The sequence below is a fragment of the Cherax quadricarinatus genome, chromosome 41 (assembly GCF_038502225.1).
Source record: "Cherax quadricarinatus isolate ZL_2023a chromosome 41, ASM3850222v1, whole genome shotgun sequence".
Taxonomy (NCBI): Eukaryota; Metazoa; Arthropoda; class Malacostraca; order Decapoda; family Parastacidae; genus Cherax; species Cherax quadricarinatus.
Window position 1 is genome coordinate 2,181,645 of NC_091332.1, and position 25,000 is coordinate 2,206,644.

Consider the following 25,000-nt stretch of genomic DNA (forward strand, 5'->3'; position numbering starts at 1 on the left):
TCTTCAGACTCTCACTGCAAGTCCATCCTCACACTCTTGCCTTCAAATTTTCTCGACACGCTTTTCATAAAACTCCTTCAACACTCCTTTCTCCTTGAGATTCTTTCGAAGCATCCTTTTTCAGTTACATTTCTTCGAAATGTTGTTTTTCTTCATATTCGTCTGAAATCCCATATTTTTCTACTCTTCCCTCTCCCCATTTTCTTCCAGTCTCTTAATAAATTGGCCTTTGAAGCCTTGAGACGCAAATCTATCTCTTTAATCCCTTATTTAGAGCATGTTTCAGTTTGTACCTTTGATATACACTATGCTAGACACACACTAACAAGTAATTACAGCATTGATGTTTACAGCAATTTAATAACGTCATTACATATTAGTAAACGCTATTTGACTTATTTAATATACCCTGTACTGTGGCATTTAGTTTTTTCTAAGCAAACAGTTTATATTATGGACAATTTCGATCCGTCTTGGACCTCAGTGAAATCTTAATAATGAATAGCCCAGACCCAACCGAAACGTCGTCTAGTTTCCATTTTTAATTTTTGAGTTTGTTGTGAGTTTATTCCCGCCACTTTCGCTCATTTCTCTCCAAACACCTTTTTTTTCTTCATCTCCGAGGAAACACCTACACATATTTTGTTCTCTCTCTCTCTCGCCCTAGCAACTTTCCCAAAGAGAAACTCAGGATACTGACCAACAACATTAAGGACGTACGACATGGAGAGCTTGGGAACTGTGTTGACCTGACACTCGTAAATACCAGCGTCTCTCATCTGAGCATACTTGATCTGCAGCGTCCAGTTCTCGGACTTCTCCGGGTGAATCACCTGTGGAAAGGAGCACCTTGTGAGTCACGAAATATCCCTAAATCTTACTTGGACAATATATCAATATATATATATATATATATATATATATATATATATATATATATATATATATATATATATATATATATATATATATATATATATACACATATATGTCGTGCCGAATATGTAAAACTGGTCAATTAGCAAGAACTCATTTAAAATTAAGTCCTTTCTGGAATTTTCTCTTATACGTTTAAAGATATGTTTTTTTCATTAATGTTAATGCAAAAATTTGTAATTTTGCACCAAAAGAATCTTAGAAAACTTACCTAACCTTATTATAACAAGAACAATTTATTTTAGCCTAACCCAACTAAATATATTTTAAATACGTTTACAATAATTTAATACTAAACAAACACAATCAAATATATTTTTTTCGTTAGGTTCTGAATGATTTTGGCGAAATTATTGCATACACAAATTTTCACTTGCCCTATATGAAAAGATGAGCGTTGCTATTTAAGCCAAGATCGCAAGTTCTGCCTATTCGGCACGACATATATATATATATATCTCACGAAAAGCGGTGGAGGATCTAACCTATGGTTCCTTCTGAGGTTGTGGGTGATCGTCTGAGATTAAGAAATAGACACATGTGCAACATCTGGGTATCTTTATTGTAGACGCTTCGCCATCCAGTGGCTTTATCAACACAAATTCAAAGACATAGTGGGAAGACTGTATGTAGTCAGTCCCTCAGCCTTGGAGTTGGCGAAGAGTCTTCAAGTTGTTGCACACGTGTCTAATTCTTAATTTTGTCGGTATTGTATACCATACATATACATGGTCTGATATTGTCGAGGTTGATGAGAACACTGCCACACGTAGCCTTACCAGATATCAACTTCAATTCTTTCCCCTCACATAAGGTCTAATATTTATAACACACAACAGCATCTACACCGCAACGTCAACAAAACTTGTCAAGAAAAATCCCTACGGGCTACGTAACATACATTTATTTGGGCAACGTTTTGCTCAGTGTAGAGCACCACTTTGTGGTTCTTTGTCTCCAGGGAATACCCTAGTATTTATTGAATTTTCTCAATAAGGGATCTCATCGAAAAATATCGTATTCAAATTTCTTTTCGACAGTGACACAGAAGATGGATTATCAGACCACTTCAATGCCTGCCCCTCATCTAGTAAGATCTCAATTGCAACTGCATGAAGTATAAAACGTCCATCAATAGTAATTTGTCTTGACAACATATAAGTATCTTTTCCCACATTTCTCTCTCAGTGTAAAGTTTGATCTCCTGTACGTAATGTTACTCTGTGTAGAGCATTTATTGACCCATAGTTTCATTTATCCGAGTGTAGTCGAGAGTACTCCTCTTAAATCCAGCATAGCAGTACTCTTCTGTAATGATTATCACATTATTATTATTATTATTATTATTATTATTATTATTATTATTATTATTATTATTATTATTGTTATTATTATTATTATTATTATTATTATTATTATTATTATTATTATTATTATTATTATTATTATTATTATTATTATTATTATTATTAATGGTGATGTTATTGTTATTGTTACTGCTGTTGATATTGTTGACGATTAACCTTCCTACATCACATAACTGGCTAATTCCTACACTTGTTAAATTCTGCGCGTAGCTGGTTAACCTCTTTACGAAAGTGGTAAATCCCTTTACATAACAAGTAAACCGCTTTATGTAACTGAGTAATCTCGACCCTTAGCTGGCAAATCTTTACTTGTAAATGGAGATTCTCTTTAGTTACCCGGTTAATCTCTCTACCTAACTTGTTAAAAGGACCTGATCAATCTCAACCTCTAACTGGAAAAACCCTTACACCTTTCTTGTATACAAACATTGCCATTAACTCACCTGGAAGCGCTGATCCGAGGCGAAAACGACGAGACCAGAGCTCAGGACATGTAGGTCTCTCTTCCTGATCCACGACACTTGCTGTAAGAGAGAGGGAGAGAGAGAGAGAGTGTGAGATAAAGGACTTTTGTTATGCAGACTAATATGCAGAGGAGAGTTGTGCAGTTTATATATATATATATATATATATATATATATATATATATATATATATATATATATATATATATATATATATATATATATATATATATATATATATATATATATATATATATATATATATATATAAAGAAGCCTGATTACATCGAAATGTTGCATAACCCTTATGAGTTTTCCACTTTATCGTAATTAAAACAGCACACTAACATCAGTTGTAAAAATAATAATAATAATAATAATAATAATAATAATAATAATAATAATAATAATAATAATAGTAATAATAATAATAAATAATAATAATATAGTAATAATAATACTGCTAACCCGGCTAGACAGGCATTTAAACGTCACTATACATGGGAAATTTAAAAGCCCAGCTCGTCTTTCTAGCGCCACGTCTGAGACATTTAAAGGCCTGTCTGAGAGAGAACAACAGACAGGTCAGTGTTTACATTAGCTAGAAATTTTAATCCCGCTTCGAGGAATTTAAAACCTTCTCTCCTCCTCCTCATTCTCTTCATTCTCCTCTGAAGCAATGATTGATCTGGGTCATTCAGGAGTGGGAATTCTAGGTACAATAATAATAAGTACTGGGAAGCACTGGGTATAGTTTAAGGAGTGGATGTACTGGGTATAAGTACTGGGTAGTGCTAGATAGTACTGGGTATAGTACAAGGAATTTGTGTACTAGATATGAGAATAAGTGCTGGGTAGCAGTGGGTATAAGGAGTGAGTGTACTGGGTATAAGTAATGGGTAGAGCTAGGTAGAACTGGGTACAGTATAAGGATCTGAAGGCTCGTGTTAGGTGCTGGGCAAGTGGTGAGAGTAGGAGGGGAGTTGGAGTGCCTACTCCTTATCAACTCTTAACTCTCCGTCTACAGACTGACTCTTGATTCGAAGAATTTGAGCGAAACAGTGGAAGAGTAAGGTACACGCGCGTGTGTATGTTTCTGGAAACAAACGTTGAATCGACCAGCTGTCCTGTACCCTGCCTCACCACCTGCAGTAACTTGCCTCACCACCTGCTGTAACCTGCCCTACCACCTGCTGTAACCTCTCACTCATCTGCTGTATTCTTAACCAAAACACTAACCCAGTGACAATGTGTTCATCTCGTTGATTTACACAGCAAAAAAATAATGGAAGCTTTGCATTCTTGTGAAAGAACAATGTCTGCCAAGGAACGAGGGTTGATTAATGGGGTTTCAAGCCTGTCGACTACACGAAGGTCATTAAGGCTGCATATCACCTGTTCATAATTAGTCATTAATACTCGAATCCCTAAATTAGTGATTAAAATAAACTCTCAGTGACTATATAAACAAAGACATACACATCTCGGTGTATATAATCTTGGGATGGATGGAGGGAGGGAAAGAGGGAGGGAATTAGATGGGGAGATCAATTATGATTATTTTCTTTTATTATCCATCCCTCTGAAATTTTTCATTTATGAATTTACAGTTTTTTAATAAAAAAATGATTGAAAGCTTAATATAAATTATTTCGAATTTGGAGAGAGAGAGAGAGAGAGAGAGAGAGAGAGAGAGAGAGAGAGAGAGAGAGGACACGAAGCCACCACCATGAACATGCAGACAGTTTCTAAGAAGTTGCTTCTCCCCTTCGGATATCCAGGTTCGATTTTTTTTTACTCCACTGTACCGTAATTTCCCTGGCAAACTGTTAGGCTTGGAAATGGAGGATCAGGATTGGAAAGTCAGGTCATTTTGGGGAGATTTAGATTCCCTTTGTGTGCACCTGCCTACCCGGCGTCTCTTAAAATTCCAAAGATTCATACCTAACCCAAAAAACTAATGAAACGTGTCACTAACGAGACCCTCGGGAATTATTAATAGAATGGATTAAAACCTCATATAATTATTAATTCTACATATTTCCAGGGATTATATAAGAATGAGCTCTAATGAGTAACACCAATTTGAAATTAATTATTCAGGAATGTAGAGCCGCGTTTGCTCATTCATTGTTGATGGTGTCCAGAAACAAGTGAGAATGATTTGTAAAGTTTGTCGAGAATTACAAGGAAGGTGAGACTGTGGTCTCGTGTCCTCTTGTGTGTATGTCTCTATGACCTACAGGCTTGAAGCTTGGTTTTGAATATCTAAATGATATAAATTATATAAATAACAATAATAATAATAATAATAATAACTAATGTACTACTACTACTACTAATAATAATAATAAGAAGAAGAAGAAGAAGAAGAAATTAGAAGAGCAAAACCATGGCAAACATTTCGGTATCAAGCAATTCCATCTTCAGAGCTTAAAGTTACCAAAACGTGATGCAAACTGTACCAGGTAGACATCCAAGCAAAACAAACCACATGAAGAACCTTATATATATATGTATATATATATATATATATATATATATATATATATATATATATATATATATATATATATATATATATATATATATATATATATATATATATATATACCACAATGCGGCAGGCCAGTTTGGTAAATGATTCAAAATTGCTTGTTTCGTGGTTTCATTGATATATAGACTGCTTGTTGAGGCGGGTATTCAAACAGGAGGAGGTTGCAATTAATCCTTGAGCATATCACTGCCACGAGTGTCCTTGGATCACGAAAAATACCTAGCTCGTCTGGGTGCGTGATATTTGTAGGATCGATGGCTGAGTGGATAAGGTGACATGTACATAGTGTTTTCTCTTGAGGCGGGACAGAGGGTCGTGGGGTCGAACCCTGGCCTGCCCCAGTTTGGTAAATGATTAAAAAACCACATATTTCATGGTTTCAATGATATATATATATATATATATATATATATATATATATATATATATATATATATATATATATATATATATATATATACGCCCCCTCATATATACTTAAAACTGGGGAAGGAATCGAATAATGTGTTCGAATGATGCACTCTACCAGCAGGCAGTGATGGTTACAATTTGATTCTGACAGAAGAAGCATTTGCATCAATTCACGAACATCTCAAAATTCTGAGAGGAAACTAAGGCAACGATTCGAGCCTTATCAGGGGTAGGGTAACCCAGGTTATGAAGTACAACGAATGAAAAAACTCAGGGCCTAATTCTTGTAGTAAGCTTGAGTGAAAAGAGAGCTGAGAGAAAGAGGAAGAGAAGGGAGAAAGAGTTAGAGGGAAAGAGAGTAGGAGATTGTGGGAAAGAAGGGAGAAAGGAAGGGAGGGATGGAGGAATGGAGGGAGGAAGGAAGGGATGGAGGGAGGGAGACACGATAATAGCCCCAGCGTGATGTAGTATTATGGCTCATTGTTTTATCTTATCTCACTGGGAGTTCATCCGATTAGTGGGCTGCTGCCGGCCAGTCTAGGTAGGTAGGTAGGGGGTGGGTGGAGTAGGTAGGTAGGAGTGGGTGGAGTGGAGTGGTGAGGTGGGTGGGTAGGTGGGGGGAGGGGGGTGGAGTGGGGGGTGGGTGGGTGGAGTGAGGTGGGTGGGTGGAGTGGGTGGGTGGGTGGGTGGGTGGGTGGGTGGGAAGCAACAACAACAGCGACTATCAACAACAACAACAACAATAACAACAAACAACAACAATCTATACCTCTCACCAAAAATGCATGCCAAAGTGCTTCACTTAGATGAGAAAATATTCCCTATGTGTGTCCAACACTCGGCCAGCATCCTTCATGTTCGTCTCACCTTCACTCCCACCACTTTCCCATGTCCTCACTTTCGTTATCACTTCCACTCTCATTTCCACCTTCACAATACACCCTCACTCTTACACCAGTCCTTCACTCAACACCCTCACTCTCACACCACACTCTCACACCTCACCCTGACTCTCACAGCATCCCTTCACCGCAGTAATTACTCAGTTCTGTCAAGGGTAATGAATGCCTTGGCAAATACTGGGGTCACTTACAGGGAGGAAGATCCAACTCCACTCCACACCAGACCTCTTCACCTTCCCAGAGTCTTGCGTTTATTGTTGATGCTGCGGGTTTGTCGTTTATTGTTCCCTCACTATTGTTATGTCAACAAATAGCCAAGAGTAACAGAAGGGACACACGGCAACTCCCTAAATGATACATCAAGAAGATAATCGACTAGTAACGTCAATTACTGTTACTAACTTACTGTTAAATAGCTATGTAGCTCCATCTAGCTTGCAGTTGCTTAGCTACAAGAATATAGCCCCGGGAAAGCCTACGGCTGTTTGAGAGGAAATATTGTAACAAGAAGCTAACGAATCATCTGGTAAAGACCCGTCGGGAGACGATTATTTCTGACGAATAAAAGTCTCCTACAACAAGTGTATATACAGAGCATCGGAACGCCAGCTGAGACAGGATATATACACTGCAAGGTGTATATCTCTCAGTGTATGCACGTCAAGTGTTGACTTTTATTTCTGTTTGGGGGATTAAAGTATTTCTTGACTGGTAGCGAACGGGTTACATGTAACCTTAATGATCCTTGTGTTGTCGATAGGTTTTTAAACCCGGTTAACCAGCCAGCGAAGCGGCTGCTCAGTTCATGAACGGGTGAAAGTGAACGAGTAAATCGACATTTTGCTGTCTCTTGATGATTAAGATACTACCATAATCAACAACAGAATCACCACCATTATCGACAACAACAGAACCACCACCACTACCACCACCAACAGAACCACCACCACCACCAACAACAGAACCACCACCACCAACAACAAAAGAATCACCACTACCACCACCACCAACAGAACCACCACCACCACCACCAACAACAACAACAGAACCACCACTGCCACCACCACCACCACCAACAACAACAGAACCTCCACCACCACCACTAACACCAGAACCACCACTACCACCAACAGAACCACCACCATCACCACCACCAACAGAACCACCATCACCATCACACCACCACCACTAGCTAGACAGTCAGGAGACACCTCCATTATACCCATGGGTTCTTCTGTATACTTAGCAGTGAATGTTCTACACTCGCTGCTACCCTGAAATAATCTCCTAAATCCCCCCTCGCTCTGTCTCCTCACGAGACCCTAGATCCATGACCTGAGGCACGATACCATCCTTGCACGATACCATCCCTGCACGATACCAACCCTGCACGATACCAACCCTGCACGATACCAACCCTGCACGATACCAACCCTGCACGATACCAACCCTGCACGATACCATCCCAGATTCATCAATCATTAAATATTAAAGCTGTTCAGAAGAGATATATCACTCCACAGACAACAATACTACACATCATAAAAATGAAATTGGTTCCTAGCCACTGTATTAACACTTCCAGCCTTCTTCTGGGTAGGAGACGCCAGTGTTGAAAGTTTGAAGTCGACCAGAAGATGCATTCCCAAGTTATCACACGGAAAACAAACCCCAAAAAGGTTTATATAAAATCGACCTGCACATGTTAGTAGTATCAGTCGGATGAGTCGTTCTCAAGATATAAAAGAACATATATATATATATATATATATATATATATATATATATATATATATATATATATATATATATATATATATATATATATATATATATATATATATACAGAGAGAGAGAGAGAGAGAGAGAGAGAGAGAGAGAGAGAGAGAGAGAGAGAGAGAGAGAGAGAGAGAGAGAGAGAGAGAGAGAGAGAGAGAGGGAGTATATATATATATGTGAGGGGAGGTGGTGGAGGAGGTATGGGGTAAATTTAAGATGGCAGTGCTGGTGTGCAGCAGAGGTTATTACTGGTACTGGTAACATATTTCTTCACGAGAGCAGTAATAACCTTAACCTGTGAGGAGACCAGCTTATAAACCAAGACTCACCATACCTGGAGCTCAGAGGAACTTGTGTGTGTACGTCACCATGGTATTATGACTTGTCCTCATTATGGTTAATCCTGACTCATGAAGACTGAAAAAAAAATTCTTCATCCTACTTTTAGATTTGATTTCACACATAACTCGAGAACCCCTCATCCGATCGTATTAAAATTTTGAACGCTTGTGTACGGTAACGAGGACCAGATTCTAGGAACTGACATGTGCAGGTGCACTACCACCAAAGTTATTAAACCCATTCCCAGCATCAAGGAATGGCTCAGATAACTTTTAAAATCAAGAGTTTTAAAAAAAGTCTCATAATTAGACGATGGTTCAGAGTGAGAGTCATATTTACAGGAGCAGATCTGACCATTTTATAATTAAATTTGAATAAAATTTTGATTCTCATTTAAGCATCACGAACGGAATATATGCTCCTATCCCTTTTGAATGGCTTCAGTATTTAATAACTGAGGCATCTTATGGCCAGGACAGGACTCATTCAGATTAGTACATTGCGTTTGGGCAAATTTGTTAATGCAATAAATATTCATTTTATACTTTGGAATCGTTAGAATTTTCATCAAACTGGACTTCTTAAAAACACAAAATAATTTTTTTCCTTACTCGATAATAAAGAATAATAAAACTAATACAAGTGTAAAAAAAATCGTAAAATATTGAGTATTCGTTTTTTATAGCGTTTTTAAATGTCTGAAGTTGATTGAACCCTTAAATACTGCACGGCATGATGCTAGAGCCGGCCATCTGTTAGTTACTGTTTTCTAACACCATCTAAGGTTTTTGTTTATAACCTCAAGACGCCTTATCTAATTGTCTTCAGATTTCAAACCCTAGTCAACTATTACGAGCTGCAGGTTCCTTGAACAATTGACATATGCAGGTGACCTCTGCTCAAACTTATATAAAATATTCCCGAAATTGATTTCTTTAAGATTGCCTAAGAGATCCTCATTTGATCAGCATCATCATTACATTTATTTTAAATATCCTGGTATAAAAAACCTTAATAACCAGGTATTAGAGATTTTAATTACCAGGTATTAACAATATCTAATACCGTGGATTTTTTTTATTCCGGGTATTAAAAACACATATGTACAAAAATGCTTCCAGAGGTGTAGAGAAGCCAAAACTAAGTATGATGGAGAATGGGAAAATTGTAGAAGACAAAGGACCCAGGAAAATAAGGAGATTAGTCGAAGAACTAGAAATGAATATGTATGAATAAGGAGAGAGACCCAGCATCAATACGAGAATGACACACACATACGCACACACACACACACACACACACACACACACACACACACACACACACACACACGCACACACACGCATATATTTATATTTATTTATTTTTATATGACTGCATTATTATTTTATGGCCACCCTCCATTATTTCTTTCGCTTGTACTGAGGTAGAGGAGGCTGAGTTTATAGGGTACGGGGACACCTTTCTCGAATCGCGCAGCGACCAAAATGTATTTAGTTTTCAACAGAGATTGGCTTAACGTCTCCTAGCGACCGTCTGGTTTGTCTAATGTTTATGAAGACATAAGCGGGTATATATGAAGGCGTGAGTGGGTATATAAACGTAAGAGTGGATATATAAAGCAACATAATTCTACAAAGATCTTTAAAGACGCATCTGTTACCCGTTTACGGAGATGTGACACATGCCCATCCCTCTCTCTCCCACTCTCTTTACCTCCTTTCCTCACACATCCTTCCACCCACTCTACTAGTCACCCACCCTTCCCTCCGGCACATCCCTCTCTCCTTAGAGCCTCCCTCTCTTCCCCCAGTCCAGCCATCTCAAGCGAGAACCTCAAAGCCAAGGTTCCCTATTCTATCTCCTCACCGTCAGGGGGAGCAACGCTATTTTCTGGCGCTGAGACTGTGGCTTTGTAGGCATCATAGAGAGTGAGAATAATGCCTCTTACCTTGGCTGAGTGGAGCACTCTGAGAATGAGACATGAAATCTAGTCACTCAAGAACTTTCAGGCATTTGTTTCGATTTGTTTTTGGTAGCGCAGTTGTTACTGTTGTCTTTAATGCTTTATCCTCTTTCAATTTACTTTCGACGTCTGAAGTGTCTAACTACAGGTGTTTCAGCACCTGAAGTGTCAGGTATACATATTTAAGCGTTATGAACGTTTTAGTCTATGAAGTGTTAAGTGAAACACGTTTCACCATCTGAAGTTCCTTGTTGTACACTTAAGTTTTATGGGCATTAACCTTGAAGATGAGTTCTTCTTCTTCTTTAAAATTTATCTGTTGTATTTACCATTTTTCTAATTAATATTCTACCGTAAATTCTGTTATTATCTTACTAATTAATGAAATAATTTTGTTTTCTATTTTTCATACATTGACTTCATTTGCCTGTCTGAATTCTAACAATGATTTGCCTTCAGTCTTCCTCCACTACTCTTCAGTGGGACGTACTTTAGCGTCCAGTATTCCTCATGATCTGCAGCGATTTATTCAACAGCTTCCAGGTGTTCCAGGGCGACCTACACGTACTTCCCCTAAGCCAGGAGCTTGTCCTTGTCACAGACTTCTCGGGTCATAGCGCCTGTGTCCCTTTAACTTCCTCTGATCACCGCCGCATCTCTGTGTCTCGCTCAATGATGCTGCCTCCTTCAATCTCCAGCATCCCTGCCACCGTCTTCACTATCGGTCTGATGATGGAACTAATCTTTTGAAAACTGATCTCGATTTTCCACTGCGTGAATTTTCGCGTCATTTCTGATGATGTGCTTGTCTTCGCTGAACAAAAAAAAAAAAACACAGATTATTATTATTGCTGTTAATGATGTTTACTTTCCATCTTTTTTTCCCCGCGTATTTAAATCATTTGTAGATTTCTCTCTCTGTATATTTTCTAGAAATTGCGTAAATATCTGAAAATTTAAAAGCACAGCTCTTTTCAAAATCAAACTTTTTGAATTATTAGCTCTCAACTCCAAAAATTCTTTGTAAACTCTTGCTAAAAATATAACCTAACTTCTACCAGTCTTCGTTTCCTCACTTGTTTTCTTCAGACGTTGCCATCTCTCACGCTAACAAAGCTAAACTCTTCAGCATTCTCTTTTCCGACATTAACTTCAAAGATTCCAGGTGTCCTGACTCTCCTGTTTCGCTTGTGATCATTCCTATCCCTCACCTCCTCGTATTAATTACGTTTGTTCACAAAGGCTTAGTAACTTTAAAGGTCAAGAAACCGTGTGGCCGAATAGGGAAACAGAAGCTAAAACCTTGGATAGTTTTAAGGGAAACTAGACAAATATGTGAGTAAAAAGGGATTGGTTTCATTAGTACCTGATCTATTGAAATTAATTCTTGGGAAGCTTTGCGAAAAGGTAAGATTGGTTTAGAGAAAGACCTGTCAAGTTCGGGCCAGAAGGTCTACTGCAGTAGGCTAGTTCGTTTAAGAGTTAATACCCTAGAGTTTGTACTTGTATAGGCTTGCATTTTCTAAATAATTCCCCTTCTACTTGGTAACATCCAGCCTATTTCTAAAAGAAGATGGTAACTCCAGTCCCTCTAATATCCTGTTACCATTAGTTTCAGTATCACTGCAATTTTTTAGGGATTTCTTCTGCGGCCTGACTAGGGCCAGGCATCTGCTACTTTCACGATAATGTGAGTTCTTACTTAATTTTTCTATGACTGTCAACACGAGTGCAGTATAGTTCGTTCTACTTGTGATCTTTTCTCCCAATTTTCTAATATTTAGTTAATATCGATGTTTCGGGTAATCCTTAGACACCGATCTGGATATTTTAAAACATTTGAGAGGAAGCCAAGCTGTGAGATCAGGAGGATCGAGCTTCCAACTCTTATTATAGTAGTTGACCCTCAGGGGTTAAGAACTGACAAATATAACGATTTCTCCATTGTTATCAATGGTTCGGTTCCTGCCGCTTTGTTCATCAACTAGGGTGTCCCATACGGGTCTGTCAGTTCGTCTACACTTGTTATTCATTAATGATCTTCATAATATATCCAGTAATATCCAATCATTTTTTTTCAATGTTTAGTTTCGTGCCTTATATTTTCAATTTATTTCGAAATACGTTACGTGTATAAATTACTAACTTGTATTCACTGTTCCAGGAGACTAAAGCTGGGTTCTTAACTCTGCCTCTCATATTGTCTTACGTGCGTATTGGAGGGAAAGGAGAAGATGCTGGAAAATTATTTGGCCTGTTAGAGTTCCGACACGCGATGAATCATCTGACAGACTGAAGTACCTGTGGCTGTGGATAGTAAGAGGGCAGAGGTAAACACGAGGAATAGGAACACGTTGTGTAACTGGCTTGCACTGGAACAAGGTTTCCTTCTGTGTAGGGCTTTACCAAGTCACTTGATAAGGGCCTTCACAGAGCGAAAGATTGTTTCAGTAAAGACTGTAATGTGTGTTTGCTCTTCAGGATCGTCGGCAGTCTGATACTGAGAGCCATGTTCACAAGTAATTCTGATAAGCTGTATGAACTACGCTGGAAAGTCTGGGCTCCCGGCAGTAAGAAGCAGACAGTATAACTTAGCAAGACTTAGTAAGGCTTACAGAAACTTAGTTAAACACTAAGGCTCCCTAAGACTCGCCACATCTCTAGAGCTTTACAATTCCAAGTCTCTAAAATTAAAGTTTCGTGGAATTTGGATACCATACACACTAAAAGTACCGAGTTATTGTTCGAATGTTTTGGAAAGATGGTTCGTAATACAGCGGAATGCCTTGGAATTCATTCTTTTTTTTTTGTATGTGGTTCCTTGAAGAGAAGAATGATTGCGAGAGTTGGGAAAGTTTAAATTATTTTCTGTAAAAAACACAGACGAGAACTTACACGCAGGAATAAGCACTCACATGCACGCACACACACACACACACTCACACACACACACACACACACACACACACACACACACACACACACACACACACACACACACACACACACACACACACACAGGCGCACACACACACACACACTCACACACACACACGCGTACTCACACACACACACACACACACACATGCGCACACACACACACACACTCACACACACAAACGCGTACTCACACACACCCAAACACACAATTTACACAACGGACAAAGTGTCTCTTGACAAGTACGTTTAACAGCCACTAATTAAAGTTTAATAACCAGTAGATAACGTTTAACACTCAGTAACTAACGTTTAACAATAAGTAACTAACGTTTAACAACCAGTAACTAACGTTTAACAACCCGTAACTAACGTTTAGTAACCAGTGGTTAATGTTTAACAACCAGTAGCTAACGTTTAACAACCAGTAACTAACGTTTAACAACCAATAACTAACGTTTAACAATCCGTAACTAACGTTTAACAACCCGTAACTAACGTTTAATAACCAGTGGTTAATGTTTAACAACCAGTAACTAACGCATAACAACCAGTAACTAACGTTTAACAACCAGTAACTAACGTTTAACAACCAGTAACAAACGTTTAACAACCAGTAACTAACGTTTAACAACAGTAACTAACGTTTAACAACTAATAACCCCTGCAACCACATATAGGTGAGTACACAGACGAGACTAAAAGCTAAGACATGGTGTCAAGAGCTTGAGGTCAACCTCGCAAGCAGAAATAAGAAATAAGAGAGAGAGAGAGAGAGAGAGAGAGAGAGAGAGAGAGAGAGAGAGAGAGAGAGAGAGAGAGAGAGAGAGAGAGAGAGAGAGAGAGAGAGAGAGAGAGAGAGAGAGAGAGAGAGAGAGAGACTTAATATAACAGAAACTGGCCATAATACATGAATTACAGCGAGTGCTGGATATACCAGTATTTATACTCAGTACCGTATAGACGACTTTCATGTATATCCACTACACTGACTTTCATACAGTACTATCCTGCTAAATGTCTTATTGCTCCGTGTATGCCTTGATTCACTGGTGTATAGATACACGAAACATACGTGTATGGATACCTCGAGTCATTGGTGTACGCATACGTGAATGAAAGATTTATATGTGGGTATGTATATGTATATTTTCTTAAAAGTTTAAGTGTGTCGTGGCTGTTGTGCTGATGTTGTCGTGTTGTTTGTGCGTGTGTCGTGCCTGTTGTGCTGATGTTGTTGTGTTGTTTGTGCGTGTGTCGTGGCTGTTGTGCTGATGTTGTCGTGTTGTTTGTGCGTGTGTCGTGGCTGTTGTGTTGATGTTGTCGTGTTGTTTGTGCGTGTGTCGTGGCTGTTGTGCTGATGTTGTCGTGTTGTTTGTGCGTGTGTCGTGGCTGTTGTGCTGATGTTGTCGTGTTGTTTGTGCGTGTGTCGTGGCTGTTGTGCTGATGTTGTTGTGTTGTTTGTGCGTGTGTCGTGGCTGTTGTGCTGATGTTGTCGTGTTGTTTTTGCGTGTGTCGTGGCTGTTGTGCTGATGTTGTCGTGTTGTTTGTGCGTGTGTCGTGGCTGTTGTGTTGATGTTGTCGTGTTGTTTGTGCGTGTGTCGTGGCTGTTGTGCTGATGTTGTCGTGTTGTTTGTGCGTGTGTCGTGGCTGTTGTGCTGATGCTGTCGTGTTGTTTGTGCGTGTGTCGTGGCTGTTGTGTTGATGTTGTCGTGTTGTTTGTGCGTGTGTCGTGGCTGTTGTGCTGATGTTGTCGTGTTGTTTGTGCGTGTGTCGTGGCTGTTGTGCTGATGCTGTCGTGTTGTTTGTGCGTGTGTCGTGGCTGTTGTGTTGATGTTGTCGTGTTGTTTGTGCGTGTGTCGTGGCTGTTGTTCTGATGCTGTCGTGTTGTTTGTGCGAGTGTCGTGGCTGTTGTGTTGATGTTGTCGTGTTGTTTGTGCGTGTGTCGTGGCTGTTGTGCTGATGTTGTCGTGTTGTTTGTGCGTGTGTCGTGGCTGTTGTGCTGATGTTGTCGTGTTGTTTGTGCGTGTGTCGTGGCTGTTGTGCTGATGTTGTCGTGCTGCTTGTGCGTGTGTCGTGGCTGTTGTGCTGATGTTGTCGTGTTGTTTGTGTGTGTGTCGTGGCTGTTGTGCTGATGTTGTCGTGTTGTTTGTGCGTGTGTCGTGGCTGTTGTGCTGATGTTGTCGTGTTGTTTGTGCGTGTGTCGTGGCTGTTGTGCTGATGTTGTCGTGTTGTTTGTGCGTGTGTCGTGGCTGTTGTGCTGATGTTGTCGTGTTGTTTGTGCGTGTGTCGTGGCTGTTGTGCTGATGTTGTCGTGTTGTTTGTGTGTGTGTCGTAGCTGTTGTGCTGATGTTGTCGTGTTGTTTGTGTGTGTGTCGTGGCTGTTGTGCTGATGTTGTCGTGTTGTTTGTGCGTGTGTCGTGGCTGTTGTGCTGATGTTGTCGTGTTGTTTGTGCGTGTGTCGTGGCTGTTGTGCTGATGTTGTCGTGTTGTTTGTGCGTGTGTCGTGGCTGTTGTGCTGATGTTGTCGTGTTGTTTGTGTGTGTGTCGTAGCTGTTGTGCTGATGTTGTCGTGTTGTTTGTGTGTGTGTCGTGGCTGTTGTGCTGATGTTGTCGTGTTGTTTGTGCGTGTGTCGTGGCTGTTGTGCTGATGTTGTCGTGTTGTTTGTGCGTGTGTCGTGGCTGTTGTGCTGATGTTGTCGTGTTGTTTGTGCGTGTGTCGTGGCTGTTGTGCTGATGTTGTCGTGTTGTTTGTGTGTGTGTCGTAGCTGTTGTGCTGATGTTGTCGTGTTGTTTGTGTGTGTGTCGTAGCTGTTGTGCTGATGTTGTCGTGTTGTTTGTGCGTGTGTCGTGGCTGTTGTGCTGATGTTGTTGTGTTGTTTGTGCGTGTGTCGTGGCTGTTGTGCTGATGTTGTTGTGTTTGTGTGTGTGTCGTGGCTGTTGTGCTGATGTTGTCGTGTTGTTTGTGCGTGTGTCGTAGCTGTTGTGCTGATGTTGTCGTGTTGTTTGTGCGTGTGTCGTGACTGTTGTGTTGATGTTGTCGTGTTGTTTGTGCGTGTGTCGTGACTGTTGTGTTGATGTTGTTGTGTTGTTTGTGTGTGTGTCGTGGCTGTTGTGTTGATGTTGTTGTGTTGTTTGTGTGTGTGTCGTAGCTGTTGTGTTGATGTTGTCGTGTTGTTTGTGAGTGAGTCGTGGCTGTGGTGCTGATGTTGTCGTGTTGTTTGTGCGTGTGTCGTGGCTGTTGTGCTGATGTTGTCGTGTTGTTTGTGTGTGTGTCGTGGCTGTTGTGTTGATGTTGTCGTGTTGTTTGTGCGTGTGACGTGGCTGTTGTGCTGATGTTGTCGTGTTGTTTGTGCGTGTGTCGTGGCTGTTGTGCTGATGTTGTCGTGTTGTTTGTGTGTGTGTCGTAGCTGTTGTGCTGATGTTGTCGTGTTGTTTGTGCGTGTGTCGTGGCTGTTGTGCTGATGTTGTCGTGTTGTTTGTGTGTGTGTCGTAGCTGTTGTGCTGATGTTGTCGTGTTGTTTGTGCGTGTGTCGTGACTGTTGTGCTGATGTTGTCGTGTTGTTTGTGTGTGTGTCGTAGCTGTTGTGTTGATGTTGTTGTGTTGTTTGTGCGTGTGTCGTGACTGTTGTGTTGATGTTGTTGTGTTGTTTGTGTGTGTGTCGTGGCTGTTGTGTTGATGTTGTCGTGTTGTTTGTGCGTGTGTCGTGACTGTTGTGTTGATGTTGTTGTGTTGTTTGTGTGTGTGTCGTGGCTGTGGTGCTGATGTTGTTGTGTTGTTTGTGCGTGTGTCGTGGCTGTTGTGCTGATGTTGTTGTGTTGTTTGTGTGTGTGTCGTGGCTGTTGTGTTGATGTTGTTGTGTTGTTTGTGTGTGTGTCGTGGCTGTTGTGCTGATGTTGTCGTGTTGTTTGTGCGTGTGTCGTGGCTGTTGTGCTGATGTTGTCGTGTTGTTTGTGTGTGTGTCGTAGCTGTTGTGCTGATGTTATCGTGTTGTTTGTGCGTGTGTCGTGGCTTTTGTGCTGATGTTGTCGTGTTGTTTGTGCGTGTGTCGTGACTGTTGTGCTGATGTTGTCGTGTTGTTTGTGTGTGTGTCGTAGCTGTTGTGTTGATGTTGTCGTGTTGTTTGTGCGTGTGTCGTGACTGTGGTGCTGATATTGTCGTGTTGTTTGTGTGTGTGTCGTGGCTGTTGTGTTGATGTTGTCGTGTTGTTTGTGCGTGTGTCGTGGCTGTTGTGTTGATGTTGTCGTGTTGTTTGTGTGTGTGTCGTAGCTGTTGTGCTGATGTTGTCGTGTTGTTTGTGCGTGTGTCGTGGCTGTTGTGCTGATGTTGTCGTGTTGTTTGTGTGTGTGTCGTAGCTGTTGTGCTGATGTTGTCGTGTTGTTTGTGCGTGTGTCGTGGCTGTTGTGCTGATGTTGTCGTGTTGTTTGTGTGTATGTCGTAGCTGTTGTGTTGATGTTGTCGTGTTGTTTGTGCGTGTGTCGTGGCTGTTGTGCTGATGTTGTCGTGTTGTTTGTGTGTGTGTCGTAGCTGTTGTGCTGATGTTGTCGTGTTGTTTGTGCGTGTGTCGTGGCTGTTGTGCTGATGTTGTCGTGTTGTTTGTGTGTGTGTCGTAGCTGTTGTGTTGATGTTGTCGTGTTGTTTGTGTGTGTGTCGTAGCTGTTGTGTTGATGTTGTTGTGTTGTTTGTGTGTGTGTCGTGGCTGTTGTGCTGATGTTGTCGTGTTGTTTGTGTGTGTGTCGTAGCTGTTGTGCTGATGTTGTCGTGTTGTTTGTGTGTGGATAGGCGATCCAGGTTTGACCTCAGTAGAGTGTAATGACTAAGAGTGTTTGAGAGAGTATTGTTGCTGATAGTTGTTGTTGTTTGTTTGTTGTGGTTGTTGTTGTGGTGGTTGTTGTGGTGGTTGTTGTGGTGGTTGTTGTGGTGGTTGTTGTGGTGGTTGTTGTGGTGGTTGTTGTGGTTGTTGTTGTGGTGGTTGTTGTGGTTGTTGTTGTGGTGGTTGTTGTGGTGGTTGTTGTGGTGGTTGTTGTGGTGGTTGTTGTGGTGGTTGTTGTGGTGGTTGTTGTGGTTGTTGTTGTGGTGGTTGTTGTGGTTGTTGTTGTGGTTGTTACTGTTATCAATGTCTCTTTTATAAGAATTATCATCATTTTATACTACTATTATTACTACTACTACTAATAATAATAATAGTAATAATAATAGTATTACTGGCTGTTATTATTATTATTATTATTATTATTATTATTATTATTATTATTATTTTTATTATTATCATCATCATCATCCTTATTCCATTTCAGGGAACGTGCGTAGTGAGTTTTATCAAGGGTTCAGTGTGAGACAGATTCTTACAGAACGTAGAATGACTGAAGGTTCCTCAACTTACGCCTCCTAAATAGAAGCTGGCACTTGTTTTTCTTAGATATTTTACTCTGCCATCTCTCCTCTTCATCATCTACCCATCAAACATACACGACATTACTTTTATGATTTTTGCAGTAATGCCTCCTTCCTCTTCTCTTCTCTCTCATCCATTATCCATTCTTTTCCCTTCCTCCTATCTGCATTTATAATTCTTAACTAACTCCGGCATCCTTCAACTAATGCCACATTTTATTGCGGCAACGTTTCCCTCTCCAGGAGCTTTGTTAAGCTTGTTATAATCGCTAAATTTCTTCCCTTTTCTTCCTGTGACCTCTTTAGCTTTTTCCCCTGTTGCCCTCCTTGTTCCTGCTCTTACTTTTCCTGCCCCATTTTTTCCCTCTTCCACTCCCATGACGGCCCGGTTGGATCTTGAGGAAAGAATGTGGTAGGGTCAATCCTCCATGGATCACTGGGTGGGGTCGAGTTCCAGGGAGTCTCCAGTTAGGTCCCTCCACCCACCTCTCTCTCTCTCTCTCTCTCTCTCTCTCTCTCTCTCTCTCTCTCTCTCTCTTTCTCTTTCTCTCTGCCACTTCAATCACCCAAATTTCATTTTTGTTCGTTATCCGTTTATACAAGGGGTACGCTCGGGAGTACACAACGGACGTACAGGTAGCCTTACAACAGTAAACAAAGTCTGTAGGTTTAGGTAGTTCAACAGATACTGAGAAATGTAGGAGAGAGCAAATGTTCTTATAAGTAATCGCTAATAAAGATGCAAGAACAGGCATTCCTGAAACGCGTACACAAGCGCGCAAAGGTGAAATATTTTGACAAGGATGGAACCTGTTACAGGCGCAAGAAAAACGGGCAATTGCAATTATTCTTTCATGCACAAACGGGTAAACTAACAATGAAAGTCAGTATAACAGGTACGATGAAAGAGGCAAAGGAGGTACAAACATTTCCGTATTCAGAGACTGTGTACACGTCGCAGTTTTTATTCGATAGCAACAGCATAAGAAAATGCCTATAGAATATTATATTCTACTAGCGTGTTATTTCAAGTTAGTTACCGATCAGCTGGACTGCAGTGCCTACACTGATATGCATATTGACAGTACTAATAGCCTGAATGATCAGGACAACAACCCCTGAAGACCTGTTCTGGGACCGGGTCGTGGGAAACAATGACCCACGAATCGATCACAAGTAAACTATATGTAAACAAATATAAATATAAAATAAATTAAAAATATTAAAGATTTTTCGTAAGCAAAAACGAACACAGAGACACACTCAAGCACAGACATGAATTGAAGAGTAAATAAATGAAGTGAAAATTATATGTTAAAGCAAATACAACTACAAGCACAAAATAAAGTGTAATTATGAGAAGAAATGCAATAACATCTGAAGGAAGTATGTAATATTGATTTAAATGTTCATTTATCCATTAGCGCTCTATATTTATTTCTCATTGTTTTCTGTATGTAAGACTATAATTATTCTTTAAAGAAATGTATATTTTGTTAATTTTTTGGGTGTCTGGAACGGATTAATTGTATTTACATTATTTCTTATGGGAAATATTGTTTCAGTTTTCGTACGTTTCGGATTTAGAATCACTTTCTGGAAAGGATTAAGTACGAAAACCGGAGTTCCACTGTACAAGAAAAAGAGTGAGTATTGGATCTGAATGGGACCTACCTGGTTGTAACCCGTAACTAGGGTTACTGAAGCCAATTCCTTGAGCAAGAGACATGTGCAACAGCTGGGTATCTTTATTGTTCAAACGTTTCGCCTGCACGGTGGGATTCTTCAATCAAATACAGAGAAGAATATATTGGAGGTAGCAGGAGGGTAGCTTTGAGAATAGGTTGAATAAATACATGAGTGAGAAGGGGTGAAGCTGAGAAGGACCTGCCGAGTATGGGCCAGTAGGCATTCTGTAGTGTTGCTCCATTATGTTCAAAAGTGCAAGCACAGCTGTAGCAAATTCAAGGACAACTACAGCATGTACAAGGACAGTTACAACAAATACAAGGACAACTACAGCATGTACAAGGACAGTTGCAACAAATACAAGGACAACTACAGCATGTACAAGGACAGTTGCAACAAATACAAGGAAAAATACAGGAAATACCATCACTAAGAATTGAAACTCAGTATATGTACTTGTTGTTACAACAACTCCTCTGTAGGTTGTAACAGGTGTATCATGTTGACGTATTGTATTGCCAGGACTTGTTGTATTATAGTGACCTGTTGTACCACTGTATACTGTTGTACCACTGTATACTGTTGTACCACTGTATACTGTTGTACCACTCTATACTGTTGTACCACTGTATACTGTTGTACCACTGTCTACTGTTGTACCACTGTATACTGTTGTACCACTCTATACTGTTGTACCACTGTATACTGTTGTACCACTGTCTACTGTTGTACCACTGTCTACTGTTGTACCACTGTATACTGTTGTACCACTGTATACTGTTGTACCACTGTATACTGTTGTACCACTGTATACTGTTGTACCACTGTATACTGTTGTACCACTGTCTACTGTTGTACCACTGTATACTGTTGTACCACTGTATACTGTTGTACCACTGTATACTGTTGTACCACTGTATACTGTTGTACCACTGTATACTGTTGTACCACTGTCTACTGTTGTACCACTGTATACTGTTGTACCACTGTATACTGTTGTACCACTGTATACTGTTGTACCACTCTATACTGTTGTACCATTGTATACTGTTGTACCACTGCATAATGTTGTACCACTGTAAACTGTTGTACCACTGCATAATGTTGTACCACTGTATACTGTTGTACCACTGCATAATGTTGTACCACTGTAAACTGTTGTACCACTGCATAATGTTGTACCACTGTAAACTGTTGTACCACTGCATAATGTTGTACCACTGTAAACTGTTGTACCACTGCATAATGTTGTACCACTGTAAACTGCTATACCACTGGTCACTACATTATCGTTTTTTTTTTTTTTTGAGTATTTATAATAAGCTTCTGTTTCTTTATAAATTTTACATTTTGAGTTGACTGGTACTTATAAATATAAAATTAGCTGTTTATATATTTTGGCTGGAGTTAGTTATTTAAATATTTCATGGAAATGGAAATTTAATATTTTTAGTGCAGTTAGGGTAACCGAGGTGCGTATTTTTTTTGCACGACAGAAATATATTTACGTGCACGTTTGGATATGCAGATTTGGGGCCACACGTAGATGCAACCACTCACAAACACATACATAACTTACAATGTTTGATCTATATTCTAAAATGCATTTCGTTTTCATTTATGTAATCCGGAACCGTGTGCCCATTTCATGTATGTTTGGGAGCTTGTCTGCGTGTGTATTTGTACGAACTGAGCTCCAGCTTCTGGACATCGTTTTTAACAGTCAGTGAACTGATGTGATTACTCTCTGGCAGAGCCCCTTGGGATCTGACTATATATACATATATATATATATATATATATATATATATATAACTATATATATATATATATATATATATATATATATATATATATATATATATATATATATATATATATACATATATATATATACATATATATACATATATATATATATATATATATATATATATATATATATATATAACTATATATAGATATATATATATAAATAAATATATATATATATATATAAATATATATAAATATATATATATATATATATATATATATATATATATTATATATTTGGACGTCAGGTCCTCTTGAGCAGATACAGAAATGAGGAGAGATCCTGTATTAATCGTGGTACATTAAGGAGTAAGTGAGGTGCTTCAAGGTGAGGCACTTCAAGGTTTGATGCTTAGTAATATTCGGCAAAAACCGGACGATTCAGTAGCAGCACTGTCAGGTATTGTGTCCAGTGCTACTGACAAAAATTAAACAAAATAATTATTTGTAAACAGCTACTGCCTCAGGGGAGGTGAGAATAAGCAGATAAAAATGGCTGCATTTATGTTACAACATAACATAGCAGCAATGTGAAAAATTTGCATGGAGGAATATAAAGATGCATATCTGCTTTGAAAACACTGTTTCTGTAAATGAATTTGGTGTAATAAGGTAGAATATAATGATTTATATAATTCTGTGATATCATGTTGACACAGTCTATGGGAAACCAAGGGTCTGTGACACAGAGATCCTTGATTTTGTAAAGTTATTGTAAAACAGTGTTAAACAAAGTTATTGTAAACAGTGTTAAACAAAGTTATTGTAAAACAGTGTTAAACAAAGTTATTGTAAAACAGTGTTAAACAAAGTTATTGTAAAACAGTGTTCAACAAAGTTATTGTAAAACAGAGTTAAACAAAGTTATTGTAAAACAGTGTTCAACAAAGTTATTGTAAAACAGAGTTAAACAAAGTTATTGTAAAACAGTGTTAAACAAAGTTATTGTAAAACAGTGTTAAACAAAGTTATTATAAAACAGTGTTAAACAAAGTTATTATAAAACAGTGTTAAACAAAGTTATTGTAAAACAGTGTTAAACAAAGTTATTATAAAACAGTGTTAAACAAAGTTATTATAAAACAGTGTAAAACAAAGTTATTATAAAACAGTGTTAAACAAAGTTATTATAAAACAGTGTAAAACAAAGTTATTGTAAAACAGTGTAAAACAAAGTTATTATAAAACAGTGTTAAACAAAGTTATTATAAAACAGTGCTAAACAAAGTTATTATAAAACAGAGTTAAACAAAGTTATTATAAAACAGTGTAAAACAAAGTTATTATAAAACAGCGTTAAACAAAGTTATTATAAAACAGTGTTAAACAAAGTTATTATAAAACAGTGTAAAACAAAGTTATTATAAAACAGTGTTAAACAAAGTTATTATAAAACAGTGTTAAACAAAGTTATTATAAAACAGTGTAAAACAAAGTTATTGTAAAACAGTGTAAAACAAAGTTATTATAAAACAGTGTTAAACAAAGTTATTATAAAACAGTGTAAAACAAAGTTATTATAAAAGTGTTAAACAAAGTTATTATAAAACAGTGTTAAACAAAGTTATTATAAAACAGTGTAAAACAAAGTTATTATAAAACAGTGTTAAACAAAGTTATTATAAAACAGTGCTAAACAAAGTTATTATAAAACAGAGTTAAACAAAGTTATTATAAAACAGTGTAAAACAAAGTTATTATAAAACAGTGTTAAACAAAGTTATTATAAAACAGTGCTAAACAAAGTTATTATAAAACAGAGTTAAACAAAGTTATTATAAAACAGTGTAAAACAAAGTTATTATAAAACAGTGTTAAACAAAGTTATTATAAAACAGTGTTAAACAAAGTTATTATAAAACAGTGTAAAACAAAGTTATTGTAAAACAGTGTAAAACAAAGTTATTATAAAACAGTGTTAAACAAAGTTATTATAAAACAGTGTAAAACAAAGTTATTATAAAAGTGTTAAACAAAGTTATTATAAAACAGTGTTAAACAAAGTTATTATAAAACAGTGTAAAACAAAGTTATTATAAAACAGTGTTAAACAAAGTTATTATAAAACAGTGTTAAACAAAGTTATTATAAAACAGTGCTAAACAAAGTTATTATAAAACAGTGTAAAACAAAGTTATTATAAAACAGTGTAAAACAAAGTTATTGTAAAACAGTGTAAAACAAAGTTATTATAAAACAGTGTTAAACAAAGTTATTATAAAACAGTGTAAAACAAAGTTATTATAAAAGTGTTAAACAAAGTTATTATAAAACAGTGTTAAACAAAGTTATTATAAAACAGTGTAAAACAAAGTTATTGTAAAACAGTGTAAAACAAAGTTATTATAAAACAGTGTTAAACAAAGTTATTATAAAACAGTGTTAAACAAAGTTATTATAAAACAGTGTTAAACAAAAGCTGTAGACAGAAACTGTTGTT

General features: G+C 38.2%; 1 protein-coding gene across 1 annotated transcript in view; it reads right to left on the bottom strand.

Annotated features, from left to right (window-relative positions):
* LOC128695856 (zwei Ig domain protein zig-8) overlaps window positions 1-25,000 on the bottom strand; it is a 317,928-nt gene that overhangs the window by 13,038 nt on the left and 279,890 nt on the right. The window contains exons 5-6 of the mRNA XM_053786752.2: window positions 2,747-2,827; window positions 701-833 (exon numbers count right to left, since the gene is read on the bottom strand). Of these exons, the coding sequence (XP_053642727.1) occupies window positions 701-833; window positions 2,747-2,827 (214 nt within the window). The remainder of the gene's footprint in view (window positions 1-700; window positions 834-2,746; window positions 2,828-25,000) is intronic.